We start from the raw sequence: 20,776 nt of genomic DNA on the forward strand, positions 1-20,776 counted from the left end.
TAGCGTTGCTTTCCAATTAATAGCAGAACCACACAAAATGAGAACATACCCTGTCAATAATCTTCTCTTGTCTAAGTACCCATCATAATCAGAATCTACAAAACCAATGACCCATGAACTGAAATCAGTTTCTCTATCAAGGACAAGGCCAAAACTTGAAGTCCCTTTCAATTACCTGAGTATCCATTTCACAGTTTGCCAATGAATGTACCTGTTAACAACGCTCACTGCCTGTGAAATTTCTGGACAAGTACAAACCATTGCTTACATAATACTACCCACTGCACTGGAATATGGAACAGTTGACATAAACTATTCCTCCTCGTCGGTCTGAGGAGATAGGGATATTGAAAGTTTAAAATGTATAGCAATTCATGTACATACTGGTTTGGAATTGGACATTCCAAATATTTTAAGAACTTTCTTAATGTATTTTCCTTGGGACAAGTACAACTTTCCAACTTTCATATTTCTGTTGATTTTCATCCCCAAAGTCTTCTTTGCAGCGCCTAAATCTTTCATTTCAAACTCATTATTGAGTTGAGTTCTCAACAATCTAACATCAGACATGCATTTGGCAGCAATAAGCGTGTCATCAACATATCGTAGCAAATAAATGAAACATTCATCATACAACTGTCTATGGTAAACACAGTTATCATAGCTACTTCTCAAATAACCATGATTAATCATAAAAGTATCAAAGCGCTTATACCATTACCTAGAAGACTGCTTCAAACCATATAATGACTCATTCATTCTGCATACACGATTTTCTTTACCTTTAATAATGAACCCCCTGACTGATGTATATAGTTGATCTCTTCAAGCTCACCATGCAGAAATGTTGTTTTAATATCGAGTAGTTGTAGTTCTATATCATACAAAATAATCATGGCGAGCAACACGCGGATTGAGCTGTGTTTCACAACTAGAGAGAAAACTTTATTGAAGTCCACACCTTCTCTCTGACTGTAGCCCTTTGCAACTAAGCATGCATTGTACCTTGTGTCTGCAACACTCTAGATTCCTTCTTTTCTCTTGAAGACTGATTTACACCCAACAGTCTTTGTCTTTTTAGGCAACTTCATCAAATTTTAGGTTTGGTTTTATGGAGAAACAAAATCTTTTCAGTCATCGCTATGCACCACTATTCAGAGTCCTTATTCTACAGCTTATGAATAAGTGGAAGATTCTTGACTATCAATGTGTTCTGCAGTAGTAAGTGCATACATCATTATGTCTGCATGAGCATATCTCTGAGGTAACCTTATCTGGATCCTTTGTCTACCAGTAGTTATATTGTAGTCTTGCTCACCTTGTGTGCCACTATTAGAATCCAAATCATGCTCATCACCAATTGCATGATCTTGAGTGCCACTTGAAACCCCTTGTGAAGCTTCAACCTACAACTCCACTTCTTGCCATTACCTTGCTCTTCACTTGTAGAAACATAAAGCTACGTTCTCGGATTAAGCATAGATTGTTAGTCAAATACAATATCTCTGATAATTACAAACTTGGGTGATTTAGGATCAGTACATCACAATCTGAGTCATTTCACCCCACTAGCATATCCAATGATTATGGCTTTCTTTGCCCTTGGCTCAAGATTTCCTTCATTATCATGAAAATATGCAGGACAAAAAAAAAAAAAAAAATCAAATTTGAATAATTAGCAGGAATTCCAGACCATACCTCATTTGGAGTTTCAATTCAATAGTTGTGGCTGGAGACTGGTTAACCAAATAGCAAGATGTGTTGACTTCTTTAGCCTAGAAATCGACAAGTTGGCATTTTAAAGCATACTGTGAGCTCTCTCCAAGAGAGCCCTATTCATCTGTTCATCGACTCCATTTTGATGTGAAGTGTGTCTAACTATGCGGTGCCTAGCAATATCTTCATCTTTACAGAATTTATCAAATTCAACTCCACAAATTCCATTTCATTGTCAGTTTGAAATCGTTTTACCTTCTTGTTTGTCTGATTTTCAATCAAAGCCTTTTATTGTTTAAAGTTAGCAAATGCATCGCTATTTTGTTTCAGAAAATAAACCCAGACCTTTCTTGAGTAATCGTCAATAAATGTGAGTAAATACTGAATACCACCTTTTGATGAAACAGAAGATGGGCCCCGAAGATTAGAATGAATATAGTCCACAGTACTTTTGGTTCTGTAAACGCCTATAGTAAACTAAACCTTGCACTGTTTACCAAAAACACAATGCTCACAAAAGTCAAGTTTCCCTATCTTCTGATCACAAAGAAGATCCTACTTACTCAAAATTAGGGGCGTAACTGATTTGATTCGGTTTTATTTTGTACATTTTTTAGAACGGAACCGATATACACTAGTTTTAAAAATTTAAGAATTAATACGGGATTGATTCACTATCGGTAGCGAAACTTCTTGTTTTTTCGGTCTCGGTCCGGTTTGATTAAACTTTTTCAGTTTTACGGATTATCTACGTTAGTAATAATATAATGTTTACATATACTAGACTATTTGTCTATTTATATTATATTCTAAGTACATTATTTTATAATAATTAACATATATTAGTATAATATTGAATTTAACTATAGCCTATATAAGTTCTAGACTTTTTTTATGAGTATATATGATCAAATGTGTAAACATGTATTTACAAAAAGAATATATATATATTATAGTTTATTATATAAAAAATGTATTTATCCTTGATATATATATCAAAAGTAAATTTATATTAATAACTCAATATTAATGTTTATATTTAAGTTTAAAATTTTATGTTATATTAATTTTATATTATAAAATTGATAGACTTGAGTAATGAGATTAGAATTAGGGGTGCTACCCGCCCCCTACGGGGTGGGGGCACCCCTTCCCCGCACCCCGCCCCACATGGGGTGGGGGATGGGGTTTTCACCCCCGCCCCCAGGATGCGGGGGCGGGGTACCCTGCCCCAGTGGGCAGGGTGGGCAGGGTGCCGGGCGGATTGGGTTACTTGAAAAAAACTACTATATTTATTTTATTTAAAAATTATTTATAAGTGCAAAAATAATTAAAAAAATATTTTTAGATCCAAATTATAAATTTAAATTTTGTAAATATGAATATAATTTAAAAACTATGTAATTTTTAAATTTGTTAGTGCATATTTTGTGTAAATTGTAGTGTATTAATTTTTAAGAGTTTTAAATTTGTCAATGCATATTTTGTGAACAAGTCTAACAAATTGTAATATATATTTATATATATAAAATTTGTAAAATATAAATAGATATTTATGTTTATATATATATAACATATATATAATATAAAAATGGGGACAGGGCCGGGGCGGGGTTGGGACCTCCCCGTCACTCACCCCCGCTAGGTCCCCTAGATGCGGGGCGGGGATAAGATTAGACACAAAATTCTCATCTCTTCACTACACATTTTTCAAATTCTCATACAAAATATAATAAACAATTTAACTTTTTCAAATTTCAATACAATAATAATACTAAAACATAATATTTTAAACACTAAAATAAAATATAAAATTTTCATCTCATCCTCCAAACCAAGCCTAAATGTTACGGTCTGTCACAGATAGGGGTGTAACCGGTCCGGTCCGGTCCGGTTTTGGATAAAATCTAGGACCGAACCGGTATGTACCGGTTTTATATTTTTCAAAACCGATTACGCACCGGTTACCCTCCTAAACCGGTACTTCCGGTTTTACCGGTTTCCGGTTCGGTCCGGTCCGGTTTTTTAAAAATATAAATTTCACAATTTGTCATTAAAAATTTATTTATAAAAAAAAAAAATTGATTTAAAAAAAACTGTTTTATACTTTTATTAATATATTAGACTATATAATAGTATTAATATTAGACTATTGGTATAGTTATAAGTTATATATTAGTATTAGTTATAAACTTTTAGTGATTTAGTATTAACATTTTATGTAATAATTTATAAATTATAATAAGAAATTATTTCATATATGAATATATATGTTATATATAAAATTTCACATAAAAATTTATAATTATACATTATATATAAAACTTATATATATTAATATTTAATATATATAAAATATTTTGTATAAAACTTATATATAAAAATATTATTTTTTATTTTTTTAATCAACCGGTCCGGTCCGGTCCAAAAAATTCCGAAACCGGAACCGAACCGGAACCGGCCGATTTTTACGTTTTAAAAACCGGTTCCGGACCGGTTCAAAACCGGTAAAACCGGTCCGGTCCGGTTTGAGTTTACACCCCTAGTCACAGATTGCTTGTACTTGTAGCATGACTCTAATGCAAGACTAGAAAACAATAATAATTTGGGACTGAGATTAAAGGGGCTCTTCCATAGGGAAGAACACCCACCAAAAATTGGCGTATGCCGCTATCTGCGGCTAGCACACGGTATTCTTTAGTAAAAGGCGAAAGAATAGTTCGCTCTGTGCTCACCGCGCGGCTGCGTGGATTGTAGATGAGAGTTGGTTCCATTTTATAGTAGTCTGCTAGCCAGGGATTCCACTGCATCTTTCCAGTGTGGGACTCGGTGATGAAACAAGACGGCACTTTGCAGTTTGCAGCTGTGCACGTGTACAGAGAAACCATAATCCAACGGCTGCAGTTGTGTGAATGATATCAGTCTCGTATATATCTTGACGTTCACATATAGATTGATTCCAAGACGCACGTAATTGACTTGGGTAGGTTATGGGGGATGACGGGTGGAGGGAGTTGAGTTGCCTTCAGTAAGAAGTGGGTCCAACATGGAAGCCCAACCCAGAGAGTGGTGAGGATCGGGTCGTTGGAGTCTTAACATTACACGACTCCATCTCGTAATCACAGAAGAGTTAGAACGGATAATTTACCCCAAACATATAACATTCCTCATTCTCACCAATTTTTTGTTAATTAATATTCTAATTTTGCTAGAAATTTTAAATAACTTTTATTTGATAGAAACTTTTCAGTTTATTACATTTTTGTATAATTGATTTTTTAATACAAGATTTTAAATAATTTTTTATTTGTTAGAAACTTCTCAGTTTAAATAATTGATTTTTTTAAATATTTGTAATTTTATTTTATTTAACATTATTGTGCTATTTTAATTTCTCATGCTTTTTAAATGTCGGGTGTATATAAGATGGCATGTGTCGTCTTCTAATTGGTCATGATGTGGCTGTCACTGGCGTACCTAGCCGTCAACTACTTGGGTCCCCTAATTCGGGCCGTCCAAGCAGTTGGCAGGTGCCGAATAGGGTCATCCTAGCGATGATTGTGATGACTACACTTTGAGAGAACCGATTTGGACCGCTAGAGGACTGGACATCCAACACTAGGTGGCCGGCCACAATCACCCCTCATTGGTTGCCGGTCTGACTTTTTTCTTTAAGTTGAGGAATTGCTTAGTTTTTGAATTATTTTACCTTAATTTGATTTTTAATTTTTTTATATATTTAATAAAAATTTTAACATAATTATTTTTCCTTAATTTTTTTAAATAATTTTAAGTGTTAAAAAAAGAAATTTAATGTTATTATTCATATATTTTTTTCTAATTTAGTTGGATTTTTAAAAATTTGTAAGTTTTTTTGTTTTATATTTGTTAATATATTTTTTTTCAAATAAGTTGATAAATTTGTTTAATCTTTTGATTTTTAATCTCATCTTATCTGTATAACCAAACAGATCTGCAGTACTTCATGATCATACAATATCCAAACAATGCATTCATCTGAATCCAATATATGCTGACTTTGATAATTTTCATTATTCATAATCTTTCTGGGTATGAGACGAGATGTTAATATGTTGATCTTCCTTGATCTTAAAAATTGACCTTCTTTAACACTGTTAGAAAGAAAGAGGTCCCGTTTCCTAGCACTTAAGTGTGATATATGTATTGTAAATTATAAGGAGAATATCAAGCTTATAATTTTCTTATAATTTTATATTAAAGTAGAAGATATTTTTATAAAATTAAATTTATTTTTAATTAAATTACACGATTAAATTGGTTGATTGAATTTATTTTCTTCTGTATTATACAAAAATGTCATGATCTGGGACTTTTAATCCAAATTCAAACAGAAAAAGGAAAAAATATAGCTGGATAATAAAACAGTAGTAAAGGAAGTATATGGATATCATTATCCTTTTTAGTTAGTTGAGTAATAGAGCCTTGATAGAGGGACTATTTTGAAACTTGACCATAACTATAGGTCCTAGTTCTAAAATTTTTAAACCATGGGTATCTGTATTGATAATATGCAACCAAAAAAAATCAAAATAGTATTTTTTCAAATAGAAAAGGCTACATAGTATATTATTATTGTCTCTCTTATCTCAGTATGATGAGGTGTTATTTGCTCATTAACCTTTTATTTATTTATTTTTTTGAAAAAAAAAAAAGAGACCGTCTAAATGAGAGAGAAAGTGTCTCATTTACAAAATGCGATAAAAGTAGAATAAAAGTGTAATGCATAACTTTACTTATTAAAATAATATTAAACTAAAAATTCTAAAACTAGAAGAGAGAAAGAGAGCTGAGGAAGATCAAGGATATAAAAGGATGGAAAATGCTAGGGCAGCCTAACATGTAAAGCTCGGTGTGCCCTCTAGTGCATTTCCATTCTTTTTTCTTTTTTCTTTTTTTTTTCTTTCAAATAATTTTTAAACATATTTAAATATTCTTTTTAAAAAATACACATATTTACTAGTAATCACTTTCTTAACTATTAAGAAAAAGTAAATTAAAAAAATTAAAACACAAGAATAGTCAAATTGAGGGAAAAATAATTAGGAGGCTACTTAGTATTTTTCTAAAAGGAATGCAAGAGAGAGATTGGAAAGAAAAAATAAATTGTTATTAGAGACACGACCGCTAGCATTGTTCACCCGACTCAACTTGAAAAAGCATATTCCGACTTGATCCGAATTAAGAGACTTCGAAAACAAGGATTTTTGAATAACTGATTACCCGAACTGAAATGTGTTGTCGGAAGTATCGGTTTGTTGACCCGACCCTCCCTTTTTTTTCTTCTAAATCAGTATACTAGAAAATTTTGATTATCATTTATACAAGAAAAAAAAAATCATTCTAACTAGTTCTCGATAATTTCTTAATGGTACCAAGTCGACCTAAAATGCACTCGTGAACGTATCAAAATGCATTGTATTTAAATTCTTGGACTTTTTAATCTTTTTTTTAATGATTGGTATAGAATAAGATATTACGTAACGATTTCCAATTAATCTATATATTTATTTTTAGTCACATCAATTTTGTGTCGTTACAAAATATAAATAGGAGACGTATGTAAATGAGTAAATTATTGTATTGACATATTCTTAGGAAAAAGTTTAGTCTAATTGAGTTGTAATTAATTTGGATAAAGTTTGGTTAAAGATAAAATAAAAAATAAATGCAATTGACCACATTTAAGGTTGAGTGACGGCCTACTCTCGACCAACTTCCAGAAAAAGAAAGGCGCTTAGATTTTTTATTGACTAAAATATTTTTTTTGTTTATCCGAAGTTTCCAGACACATCCAAACAGTTAAGTTGTGATTGACTCATCTCAAATTAATTATTGATAAGATCTATTAATTTTTCAACTTCTTATAAAAAAAAATTAAACTCATCTCAACCTATTTTATATATTTCGATCTAAAAATGTTAAACCCATCCCAATGAGACCCACAAAATAATACTATTTAGAACTCAGCTCAACTAATCTTAAAATCTAAGCGTAGCCTAAAGTCATATAAAGTGTTTACAAAACTATCTAATAGCAAAACAAACGGAGCCTTAATGAATATGGTTGTACAATCTTATCGGCATATAATTTTTTTTTCTTTTTATAAAAAGACTTTCATTAAAAGATATCAGCATTACATTAATCTCTCAACCCAAATGACCGAAGCAATTACATTAGGGAAAGATCCCCACCAGAAGCTAATATCACTAACATTCCAAGCATGCCTTGCAAGCTTATGCGCAGCTTCATTGCAATTTCTTCCAACATATCTCACTTCACAACTTTGGAAACAGTGCATAAGCTCCTTAGTATTCTTAATGACATTTCCAACAAAGGCCATAGATGGTTCTGATTTTTGCAGTTCTTCAACTAAGGTTAATGCATCACTCTCGACTACAAGATGATGAATACCTAGATGGACACTTAACTGCAAGCCTCTGAAGATTGCAAGCATCTTGATTCCTGTAGCATCACTCACTTCTCTTTCCTTTTTACTAACTGCCATTAGAACTTCACCTTTACAATCCCTCAAAATAGCACCAATGCCAGCATTATGTTGGTTTTGAAATATAGCCCTATCAACATTCAATTTGAACACTCCTCGAGGAGGGTACTCCCATCTGCAATGGTGCCTCACCTCTTTGAGGGGCTGACCTCTTGTTTCCTTGTAGGCCTTTTGTACTACCATGGCATGACTAATAACCTACTCAATATGTATGCACTTATCTTCAAAAGTAGCTGAGTTGTGCTTGTACCAGTAGCTCCATGAAATCAAGAAGAACAACTCCAAGTTATCCTTCTGATTTAATCCACTTAAGTAACCTGCAATATCTCCATAATGTGTTGGTAAACCTGTTGAGAGAACAATAGGAATATATCTTTCCCATGCCTCTCTTAATGAAGGGCAGAGACAAAGGGCATGAGTCATATTCTCAACTTCAGTTTTGCAAAATAGACATAAGTCTTCATGTATCACCTGTTTCTTCATCAAATTGTGCTTTGTTTGTAAACTTTCTTTGAAGGCTTTCCAGGTAAAAATCTTGATTTTGTTTGGCAGTTTCATGTTCCATAGGTCTTTCCATAGTTTCTGTAGAGCCATATTCCTCGAGCCCTCACCCTCCATCCTGTTTTTCTTAGCCTCTTTGAACACTCGATAAACACTTCTAACAATAAACTGTCCATTTGGTTCATGAGCCCAAATAATCTTGTCTTTAGGGTTGCTTGGACTGAGAATAATTTTCAAGACTTCATTTGCTGCTTGTACAGGTAGAAGGATTCTTACCTTCTCAACATCCCACCAGTGTGATTGAGGATCAATTAAACTATCAACTATTGCATCATCATCACAAGTTTCCGTAGAATTCACATGAGTGGCCAGTTTTGGATGGCCAGGTATCCAGTTGTCCTTCCATACCTTGATGGACTGTCCTGATCCAACTCTCCATTTGCATCTCATAGCCAAGTATTGTTTAGTCTCCCAACCCTTCCATACAAAACTTGGGTTATAACCTAGCTTGGAATCCAGAAAAGAGACTTTAGGGAAATATCTTGCTTTAAACACCTGGTATAACAAGGTAGCGGGCTCTTGCATAATTCTCTAACCCTACTTGGCTAAGAGAGCATCATTAAAGGATTTGAGGTTCTTAAAGCCCATGCCTCCAGCCTGCTTATGGTCACACATCTTTGCCCAACCAAGCCAATGAATTTTGTGTTCCTCCTTCCTTTGACCCCACAAAAAATGTGCCATCATTTGCTCCAGTTCATAACATAAACTTCCAGGTAGTTTAAAACAACTTATAGAGTATGTTGGGATTGAGAAAGCAACAGCTTTAACGAGCACCTCCTTGCCATCTTGTGATAGCATTTTCTCCTTTCAACTCTGCAACTTGGCTAAAATTTATGCTTAATGTCAGAAAAAGCCTTTGTTTTGGCTCTACCAACTAATGGAGGTAATCCCAAGTGCTTCTCATATTGCTGGAATTGTTGCACACTCCAAAAATCCATCAACTCCTTCTGCTTCTCTAAATCCACATTTTTACTAAAAATCATAGTAGTTTTATCTTTATTCACCTTTTGCCCTGAAGCCTCCTCATACTGGCCAAGTAGTTGCTGAATATGGTGGTTTTCTACACAATTGGCTTTGCAGAATAATATGTTGTCATATGCAAACAACAAATGAGAGATTCTTGGTGCCCTTCTGCAGACCTTGGTACCAAACACTTGCTTTGAGGCTTTAGCTTGTTTCAATAAAGTTATCAAACCTTCAGTACATAGCAAGAAGAGGTAAGGGGACAAGGGGTCTCCATGCCTTATACTTCGAGAAGGAATTATTGGTCCCTTAGGCTCCCCATTTATTAAAACTAAAAAAGACAGTTTTAATACACATCATCACCAACTGAATCCATCTAGTATGAAAACTCATTCTGCCCATCACAACCTCCATATAGCCCTATTCAATTCTATCATAGGCCTTACTTATGTCTAATTGGATATACATGTATCCCTCCTTTCCTTGCCTCCTGTTTCTATGAAAATGAATCATCTCATATGCAACTAGCACAATGTCACTTATTAGTCAATTTATACGAAATCATTAAGAATAAGTTTGAGCCTATTAGCAAGCACCTTTGAAATCAATTTATACACAATATTACATAAGCTAATGGGCATAAACTTAGTGATTTTTTCAGGCCTCTTTTTCTTTGGGATCAAAGCAATGAAAGTGAGATCAAAGGTAGATGGAAGTATACCACTTTGTAGAGCCTGCAACACAGCAGCTGTAACAACATCACCAACAATATATGCCAATATTGGTGGAAGAACATCAATTTTTTAGCAAGCTCTAAGTTGAATATTTCATCTCATCAAGTTGATATGCTTGTTTTACTATTGAAATATAAAAATAATTTCTGCAAGTACAAGGCACGCAAGTTTTACATAAGCTATTTGAAAAAATAGTTAAAAATAGTTGGACTACATGAGAAAATTTATTTTTTATAATAGATTTTTTTTTTTTTTTAAAGAACTTGTATGAAACTTGCACACGCTAGTTAGGCATATAGGTAGCATTACTCATTGTTATAAAGAGGGATCGCCTATAGCGGGCACACCTCCTCCCTCCTTTATGGTCAAAGATAAATCTTCGTTACTGATATTCATACAATTATTTTATGAAAAACTCTACTCATCATCTTTACACCACACATGATTTTTTATCTTTTTATTTTTTTCCTTAGCAAGTATATGGTGTAGGGGTCATGATGAGTAGAAGAACTCAATTAGTTTAGCATGAAAAAAAAAAAAAAAAAAAAAAACAAGTTTGATGTGTGGGATGATGAGTAACATAACTCTTATTTTATAACTCATTTTATATCCTAGTCGATGCGGTAGTGTGATTTCATAAATAATAATAAAGTTTTATTTTTATTATTATTTGAGTCTCAAATTTTACTACCTTCTATTCAAAGATAATTAGAGTTGTAAGGTAATTGTAAAATAGTTGTAAGCGAATCATTTTCTAATGAGTTAGCCATTAAATGCAAAATGACTAACAAAATGTTAAATTAATAAGGTCTCCATCGTCCATTTATGCAAAATATCACAAGTTAAACTTGTTAATACTTCTCTATATTTGGCAAGCATTCACCATCCATCTATACATGCAAAAGGAGAAGTTTCGAAATAAAGCTGAAAATCTAGTTCACACCTAAAGCACAAGTAGGCCATTTTGTCTTTTTTGTTTTGTTTTGTTTTTTTTTACCTTTTAATTGATACTAGAAAAGGAGAAGTCGAGATTGGCAGTTTGAATTGGTTGGACTTTTCGGAGATATTTGAGGGATCTCTTACAAAGTTTTCAGGCAGGTTCATGTCTTTCGACTCTTTTTTGTTTTTGTGCGGTCCAAACATTTTCCTCGCAAATTTCGTGACATGTTCGGTCTCTCGTCAATTTATAAGACTCTGGTTAAAGAAGCCATTTTCAGCATGTTCATGTGATCCACATGAATGCGCGGATTACCGATCAAGTGGCAGTATCTGATAACTACTTCCTTCTATCTGACATTCTCTCTTGCATGCATGTGATCTCAGTCCCTCCTCCCTCTTCCTATATATATATAATTGCCTCAAATATTCACATGTGAATCATCTCGATCGGATAACAAAAGTCTCTTGGAAAGATCTTGAAAGAACTCCATCCCCGGCCATCTCTCTCTTCTTTGATTAGAAAGGTGGGTGGAAAGTGATCCGAACGTCTGATCTATGGCTAAGAAGATCACAAATATGATCACTTCTTGGATTGAGGTAGCTCCTGCCCTCATTGTTTATCCCCACAAGCCTTCTAATTCACCGAGTCTGGAGCCTATCGCTGAAGAGGATGACGAGGAATTCGATCAGGATGATTCCCAGTCTTAGCTAATTTAATGCATTTGATCCCAATGAAGTGTTGCTGAATCCCAAATGCATGTAAAACATTCATGTTGTTCCTCATTCTAGATGGCGTACAGAAGAACAATAATAATTCAGATGATGGGTGTTTTGCTGATGGTGATGTTGTAGTAGGAACAACTGCAGGAACAACTTACACACATAACACACACACACACACACTTATATATAAATATATATATATATATATATTTATATTATAAAAACATCAATTTTCTGAAAGTTCGTATATTGCAGTGTAAATTTAATCTCTTTATAATAGTTTTTCTTAATTCTTTTTCTTTGTAAACCAGTTCTGCTATTTTAGCCACAAGCTCTAAACGAATGTCAATATTTAGCTACGCTCAAATTAGGTCAAAAACCAACAAGATTTTATCTAACTTTGAAATATGATCTAGATGTGACTCCAAAATATAATATTTGTCCTTTTATAACAATTTTGTAATGAATACAAATACACCAACATTTATAATTAAATAACAAAAACTGGAGACTGCACTTTCATTTGATTCAAGTACTTGGATTTCGATGGATGAAAATTACAATTTATTTATATTCCAATAATATTCATTTAGAAGAGGAACCTTGATGCTCTTGACATGGTTATTGAAGGCACGCAAGAGAATATATAATGTTGGATTATGGAATCTAGCGATCTCCCTTAGGAACTCGCTAGACTTATGGGAGTTTACAGGTGTTTGACAGCCCAACCCGTTGGTGCACCTTGTGTGCACTGCAAAGCCCCTCCCTCATACTTGCCCGAAGCACGTATAGATGTGGGGCTCTGCATTGCCAAAGTGTATAAGGAAATAAAATTGTACCTCTACTAACAACAATTGCCAGAGAACCCTGACCGCCAAGGTTTCCCGAAGTAGGACGGCAAGGTCATCAGTTTTCTGGAGTGCGCCATAGACGCCAGTTGGTGGGGGCAGCACTGTAGAGACCTCAGCTGAGGGGCCTCTTGTCGATGGGTCTGAGAGCTCCAAAGAAGAAGATTCAGCTAGCACCTCCGCGCCAACAACACAACACGGCGTTTCCACCTGCGTCGCCAGGATGACGGGACAATGGGCCTCAAGTGTAGCCAACGACTTCCCTTAAGGAATCGAGGCTCCGGAAAGGGGCCTGTTTTCAAGAGGCTCAAGGGACGCTTCTGAGCAGGAATGACCTGAGGCCGGGCAAGAGTCACCCTGTCTTCAAAAGGAACATGACTGAGAGGAGGCAATGAAATCGTCAGGCTCTCTTTGGAGAGAAGGGCTTCCAAGAAGACATTGTTGGAGTTCTTCTTCACCTATTCCCTAACAACGGCGATACGCCTCGACTTGGCAGGGGTAGCCGTTGGACGTAGCGCCTTATCCTCAACAACCATTCCTCAATCAGTTTGAACCGGGAACTCGCGACGATTCACCTGACTAACTGGGAATTCACATTCGTGGCCAGACACAAAAAAGAGCTTCAGAGACCAGTCCTTCACCCTGCAGTATTTTGATCCAAGTTGACGAGGGCATGCGTCGCCCTGAAGCTGCAAACGCTCCCCTTTTGCCGCAAAACCTTGTGAGTGAGGACGAACTCACGACCGGTGAGGTTAGCCTGCTTCGGGTCTGACTCCAACAAGGCATGCCGCCAGATGATGCTACAGCAAACAAAAAGCCTCCAAGCATTCGGGTGAAGCTAAGATGGGGCCAGATTGAAGTGATCTAGCAAATTGTGGACGGGGTGAAGAGTGACCCTCGGCGTCGACGACACCCTCGTACAGACCAGGGACCTTGAAGATCACTGATTCCGGGACCTGGTAGGTAAGGGCCAGATATGCTAGCTTCGCCGCTTGGACGTTTGAACGCCAAGTGCTACCCAAGAAACACGAGCCAGCATTGCCAACCTCTGGTGCGTCTCCCCCACTAGAAGTCATGGGTTGGGTGGATTTCTCAGGGGTCATTGATGAAGAGGAAGAATGTAGTAGAGAAAGGAGAAAGGAGAATAATGTAGAAGAAAAGGAGGGCAAGAGGATTATAGTACAGAGAAAGGAGACAAGACCATTATCCCATCGCACTTATAAAGGAGGAAGGCAGCGGTTAATCTCTCACGTCTAGTGGCAGAAAGAAGAGGTATGAGACACTTTGAATCACAGAAAATACGTAGCACGACGATGAAGAGCCGCCTGACTCCCTCGATACTGACACAACTGAAAAGATGCCATCAAATACCAGCGTAGTTATTGGGAGACGTGCCAACAAAGGTGGAAATGAAAATGGTACAAGGGTTGCCAAGCGATAAGGAACCACCTTAGACTTCGGAGCCAAGCACACGTCAGCAGAGGGACCCCGGCCTCGACATCAAGGTGGGTTTAAGATTAAAAAGAATTTCCACCGTACTAGTCCGATGAGAATTAACAGGGTAACTGTAAGGGTTTTCCCCCCCTCTGTCTTAGTAGACCTGAGAAGTGTAACTAAGTGAATAAGAAACGAAAGCCCAACCCTGAATGAATAGACTCTTCGGCCTGGCCCATGGTTAGACCCCCTTGGATGCAACCTCCATGAGGGAGCATACTATAGGGGGTGAGACTCGCCGTCCTGGAGGCCCCTCTAACAGCGTTCAGCCTTTGAGTACCTACCAATCCACGTAAATGGGGGAGAAGTAAGGAAAACCCTCGATCCTCTGACAATGAGACATCGACAGACTACCAAGGATACCAGCAAGGTAAGGCAAATTTGGGAACCACGCCGCATTAATGACGCTATTACCCGAGCTAAACGACAGATTAATGACATCGTCGCAGAGGCACGCTGCATTAAAGGACTCTAATAAAAGAAACTGTAAAAAGGACGCAGACTCCATGGGGACAGACACGATTTGTCCATCCCCCCTCCCCCTCTCTCAAGACTCTCTATATAAATAACAACTTCTAGGTACAAGAAAAACTCTATGATCCCTAGATTCTTTCATTATTTACAAACTCTCAAAATACTTCTCTACTAACTTTGGCATCGGAGACTCCCCGACCCCAGAACCACCTTCCTTCTCCCAGTTTCTTTCTTTTTTATTTTCGCAGGCCTAGTTTTGAAAACTTGAATTGCAGGAATTTGGCCCAAATGCATACGAAACACAACATTAACAACGTGAATATGTAAGTTTGAGCACGTGAATCTATCACTGATCTATATGTTTGCTACTAAAAGTTAGGTATCTATTTTATTTTTATACATCCTTTTATATATATATATATATATATATATATATATATATATATATATATATAAGAGTAGTCAGATTCGTCACTGCTCATACAAAACACTGCTTGTATTACACTTCATTGCAATACAAATATGAATGATTACTTTACGAAATGTTTGTTATATACGAAAAAATACAACTCATTATTATTCTGTCTTCTCTCATTATTTACCTTTATCGCTACACACCATGAACATCGAGGGACGAAAAAAAGAAAGAAAAAACAGAGGCTCAAGACTGTTGAAAATCAACAGAGTCGAGGGGCAACAAAGAGGTAGACTGCCTATTAAGATCAATTAAATAAAAATGAGAATAAAAAAAGTTACCACAAATTAACACGAGAAGAACATTGTCCGCAAGTTAGCAGCCATCAATAATTGTCGTCCATATGCTTTTGTTTTCTGTTTTTTTTTTTTTTTACCAGTGTTCTCTATGTTCTATGCATATTTTTCACATGTAACTCTTTGATGCTGTGTATGAAGCTTTTATTTATTAATTTCTGTAACTTTTTTGGTACCGCGTTCTTCTCTTTTTCTTGTTGTTTAAGCTTTTAACACTTATAAAAAGACCATATCTCCCCTACCTTTACTCTCAATTCCTCACCCTCCAGTCCTAATATCTTTTATAAACTTAGCTTTTTGATAGCTGAAGCATTGATAGCAAGATCTAGACATTAGTAGCAAGACAAAGCGTTTCTCGTAGTACTGCAAATGGCAAAGGAGACCAGATACCTGAGTTTCTGGATTGAGGTTGCTCCGGCCCTTCTCATTTCAAAGGCCAAGGTGGTTCCGGCCGTTTCTACTGTCCTGGAGACAATTACTGAAGAGGAGGAGGAGGCTGAGGGATACGACCAAGACTAGTAAAATGTTTTGCCGTTTATTGTGCAGATCATGATCGGCCTTTGAATGAGTGATTATTTGAATTAAGTTTTGCAGCTCATCCAAACAAAAGTTAGCTAGTGATGTTTAATGCAAGGACATGGAAATTATTTTCTGTCATTCCAATCTTGTCTCGTGTTTTCTTCCTATATATATAAAGCAATTATTTCTCTTTCTCCATACTTGAGAATCGTACGTAGCATTATGCAAAGTTGAAACCTCTCATATTGACATTTGCAGAGAATAAAAAATAAATAAATAAAGAAAAATACTTTAACCACAAAGTGATTACATAAAAATAAATTTATAAATTGATGTGACTTGATGTTGTATGTCAGATTGTAAAGAATTTATGAGCCATAAGGATCATAAACTTGGCACAGACTCAAAAGATCATTTTTTTTTCTTTTTTCTTTACATTTACTATCTAGAGATCATCTCCAATCGCGTAGTACGTTTGGATGGCTCATAGCCATAATATTACATACTCGTGTAAGGTACATGAAACAGTTCGAAAATCATACACGAACAATATATATTAAATTTTTGTAAGAATATAAATATATATATATATATATAATGACGTTAATTTCCCTTTAACTGGAATTTGACCGTATAATTAAATTAGGCAATTAAAAACGACCTCTATTCAAATATTGTGCTAGATGAGTATTAATTAATTGAATTCCATAAATGCTAGCCGAACTAAATCCAAACGTTTTTGGGGTCCTTACAACGAGTTACATTTTCAATTGAGCACCGCGGGAGAAGCACATAAATAGAAGCCAATTACGAGCAAACATTATAATCAGGTACTGATATTATAAGTGTCAATTCATTTGGCACGAGGTTTTGAAAGTTTTGAATTTTGAAGACCATAACCTGTTAAAATTAGAATTTGTTAACTAAAAGAACTTCTTGGGAATTGCTCAAAAGATGGACACTGCGATTATTAAGTCAGATAGTTTTATTTTGAAAAATTGGAAAGGAATCTCAGGATCTCACAAAAGGATCTCACATACTGATATGTCACGTCTCCCCTTCTTTTTTTTTTTCTTTTCTCTCTCTTTTCTCCCCCCTCCCCCGTGCCTCTCCCCTCCTCCCCCTTTCCCTCTCCCTTTTCCAACCCCTTCCCCCACCCCCCCAGCTCGACCGAGAGAAGAGACATTGAAAGAGGCGAGGACATCAGTGAGTGGCGAAGACATCGGGGGGGTAGTAGCGACGACAATGATGGAGGCAAGGGTGAAGGGCGACGTCAACAAGTGGCGAGGAAGGTGAGGGGTGTGGCAGTGACGTCGGCGAGGGATGAGGAAGCTTTGGCGGGATGTCGGCGAGTGGCAACGACATCGAGGGGGGCAGTAGCGATGACGATGACGATGATGGAAGCGAGGGTGAAGGGCGACGTCAGCGAGTGGCGAGGAAGCTTTGACGGCAACTTTCGTGAGAGGTGACGGCAGTGACGGCACGGGGAGAAGGGAAAGGGGGAGGAGGGGAGAGACACGGGGAGAAGGGAGAGAGAAGAAAAAAAAAAGAGGAAAAAAAAGGGACACGTGGCACACTATATAAGTGTGTGGGATCCCTTTGTGTGGCTAGCATCCCCCTTTTATATAAGAGTAATGTTATTTACCATCATCCTCTCGTCCCACTACGTAAAATGTGTCATTTTTTTTATCATTCTTGTATCAACTTTTAATTTTTTTTTGAAGGAAACATTAAAGATTGATGGTAATGTCTCCTGTTTTGTCAACTTTCTCCATCCCTTTCTAACAAAATAATGAAAAAGGAAGGTGAGCTTGCTTCTTATTCCCGTGTTCGATCTCTTTCAGCATGCTGTCAGAAAGAGATTTAAGAGTATGTAGAGTGGGATATAGGTCTAATAAGAGTATGTTAGATATATAGCATTTTCTCCCATCTCACTCTTCTATTTTGGTGGGAGATCATGCGTTGCTGCCATCTAGTTAGCACTAATGAGTTTTATCATCATCATCATTATTTGTGACGTGGGACGGTGGGAGTTGGGATTTCTTTGATTGCACGTAAAGGTACTTAATTGCAACTTTTTTAATGGGTCGTTGCATGGGGGGTTAGGGTTTTACCTTACAGAATATTGACCTAACATATAACTTTTGTAAAATTCTATAAACTACATTTTCGTCCTAAGATTGTCCATCAACCTTTAAATTTCTTCTTTGTAAAAGTAAAATATGATCTAAAGTTCATAAAAGTGTCACATTCTATATAATGAGATGAGAGTGAAATATGATTGTAATTTATAGCATTCCTCGACTATTTTCTTCTGGAATGAGTTTGTCCTATTGTCGTTAGGACTGTTCATCAGAGTTCTGGCCTGGGAACTTGGGTATACCCAGATCGGGTTAGCCCAAGTCAGACTCGGGGCGGAACCCTGATGAATTTGGGTTTTAAACCCAGAACCTGATTTACAATCCGGTACCCAGTTTTTTTTTTTTTTTTTTTAATTACATTTTGCCCCTCGAACTTTCACTCAATTTACAATGTGCTTCCGAAACTACTAATTGCATCAAAGTGGACCCTCAAACTTTCAAAACTTCCCAATCCCCCCCTTCCGTCTACCAACATCGTTAAATCTAATGAAAATTCACCGCACGTGCTGCTCATGTGCATAACATTTACTGCAAAAATGTAATTTTTATCTAATTTATTATCATTGACCATATAAAATATAAAAATAATATAAGCTTGTTATTGTATCATTTGTGATAAATAAACTTTGACGGCAAAAATTAGCTTGCGACGACAATACTTCCTTACAAATAGTTTTCTATTAGTGACCGTTATTTTGGTCGCTATAATGTTCATATCTACGACAAATTAATTGTCTAATATTAATGACAAACAAGTTTATCATCACAATTGCGTTATTTTTTGAGATGATTTTGTTTTTATGGGGACTTTTTGGGACCAAATATGAGACCCTTCTTGCGACAAAATTGTCGTCGCTAAATGTGCTATTTTTTTGCAACGGGGTACTTTTGTCGTCATTAATAACTTTCAACGACAAGATATTTTCGATGAATGTGCAACGATTTTTTTTCCTCGCAAAAAACTATTTACAACGAAAATTCAATTTTTAGCGACAAACTTTTTTCTCGATGAAAGCTTTATTTCTTGTAGTGTAATGAATATCAAATAATTTCATTGTGTACATGATTATTCATACTTGCTTGCAACTTAGGTATAAAATAATTTTATATATGGTTAATGATTAATGATTTATTATTAATTGATAGCATATATTCTTTTATATTTTAGATGGTCAATGATAATAAATTAGATAAAAATTATATCTTTACAGTGAATTTCCGTTAGATTTAACACTACTGGTAGACGAAATGAGAGATTAAGAAGTTTTGAAAGTTTGAGGGTTCACTTTGATGCAATTAGCAGTTTTGGAGATACATTATGAATTGAGTGAAAGTTCGAAAAAGTAAAGTGTAACTAACCTTTTTTTCAGTTTGAATGTTTTGACAATTAAAGAAAAAGTACATATATTCACTGTGTTTTTGTGTTATATCTGCAATTAAAAAAATCAAATTTTAGTATTTTACCACTAGGTGAGCGGAAGTCATATTCTGGAACCTTAAATGCTGGTTCAGAACCAAGACCAATTTCTGAAACTACAGCAGCTATTGCCACACTAAGTATACTGTATAACCATAGAAGTGGCATTTGTAAGTGAACACGGACGATTCTGTTGGCGATGGCCACAACATCGACTCCATAGCAAAAAAAGCAACCAGCTACTGTATAACAGAGAGATTCTAATAAATAAGGTTTAGAACGATCTTGGGTGGAAAAAACAAACTGATATGAACTAAAGAAAAACATCAAAACGTTTAAACGGGAAAAAAAATCGAGTTTAAAATCCTTTACCGACCCGGTGTATCCGAATTTTGTAACTCGGGTTCTGGCCCAGATTTGTCCCTAACCGAGCTAGGAAAAATGCGACCCAGATGAACAGTCCTAATTGCCGTCAGACTCAATCAACATAAGCTCTCTTCGAATTGTTAGTTTCATAACTACTTGTGCCTCAATGTTATGGGATAAATATATCCCAAGCTCATTAGACTCAACCCACCAAAGGGCTATATTCTGCATGTAAGAAAGAAAGAGACAATGAGGAAACAAGATAAAAAGGAAAGTCAGACACTCAAAAGAAAACGAATGAAAAAAAAAAGAGAGAGAAAATAGAGGAATGGTGTGAGACACGAAAAGTAGATGGTGAGGTGACATAAGGTTGGTGTTCTCCATTCCCAAGGGTGATATAACATGGATATGAGATCTGAAAAGGGGCATCGGGTTCTTCTTAAACATTAATAGGAAGCGAGATGCCATTTTTATTTGCTCTAGGCTAAAGGGGTCTTGATCCCATTGTAGTGCGAGATATGAGAGAGAAACTCTGAGACATTGTAATTACTTATTTCTTCGTG

General features: G+C 35.9%; 2 protein-coding genes and 1 non-coding gene across 3 annotated transcripts; 1 reads left to right on the forward strand and 2 right to left on the reverse strand.

The window, feature by feature from the left end:
• Positions 1-4,342: 4,342 nt before the first annotated feature.
• Positions 4,343-4,460, reverse strand: LOC118348084. Its single transcript, XR_004801230.1, has one exon. It is a non-coding gene; the product is annotated as a U5 spliceosomal RNA (small nuclear RNA).
• Positions 4,461-7,891: 3,431 nt separating this feature from the next.
• LOC108985271 lies at positions 7,892-8,446 on the reverse strand. Its single transcript, XM_018957488.1, has one exon. The coding sequence runs from the start codon at positions 8,444-8,446 to the stop codon at positions 7,892-7,894; it is 555 nt and encodes a 184-aa protein (XP_018813033.1).
• Positions 8,447-11,928: 3,482 nt separating this feature from the next.
• LOC118348068 lies at positions 11,929-12,298 on the forward strand. The gene has a single exon (XM_035688989.1). It carries the CDS (start codon positions 12,016-12,018, stop codon positions 12,166-12,168), a length of 153 nt encoding a protein of 50 aa, XP_035544882.1. The 5' UTR covers positions 11,929-12,015; the 3' UTR covers positions 12,169-12,298.
• Positions 12,299-20,776: the final 8,478 nt, after the last annotated feature.

Source organism: Juglans regia, chromosome 3, assembly GCF_001411555.2.
Source record: "Juglans regia cultivar Chandler chromosome 3, Walnut 2.0, whole genome shotgun sequence".
NCBI lineage: Eukaryota > Viridiplantae > Streptophyta > Magnoliopsida > Fagales > Juglandaceae > Juglans > Juglans regia.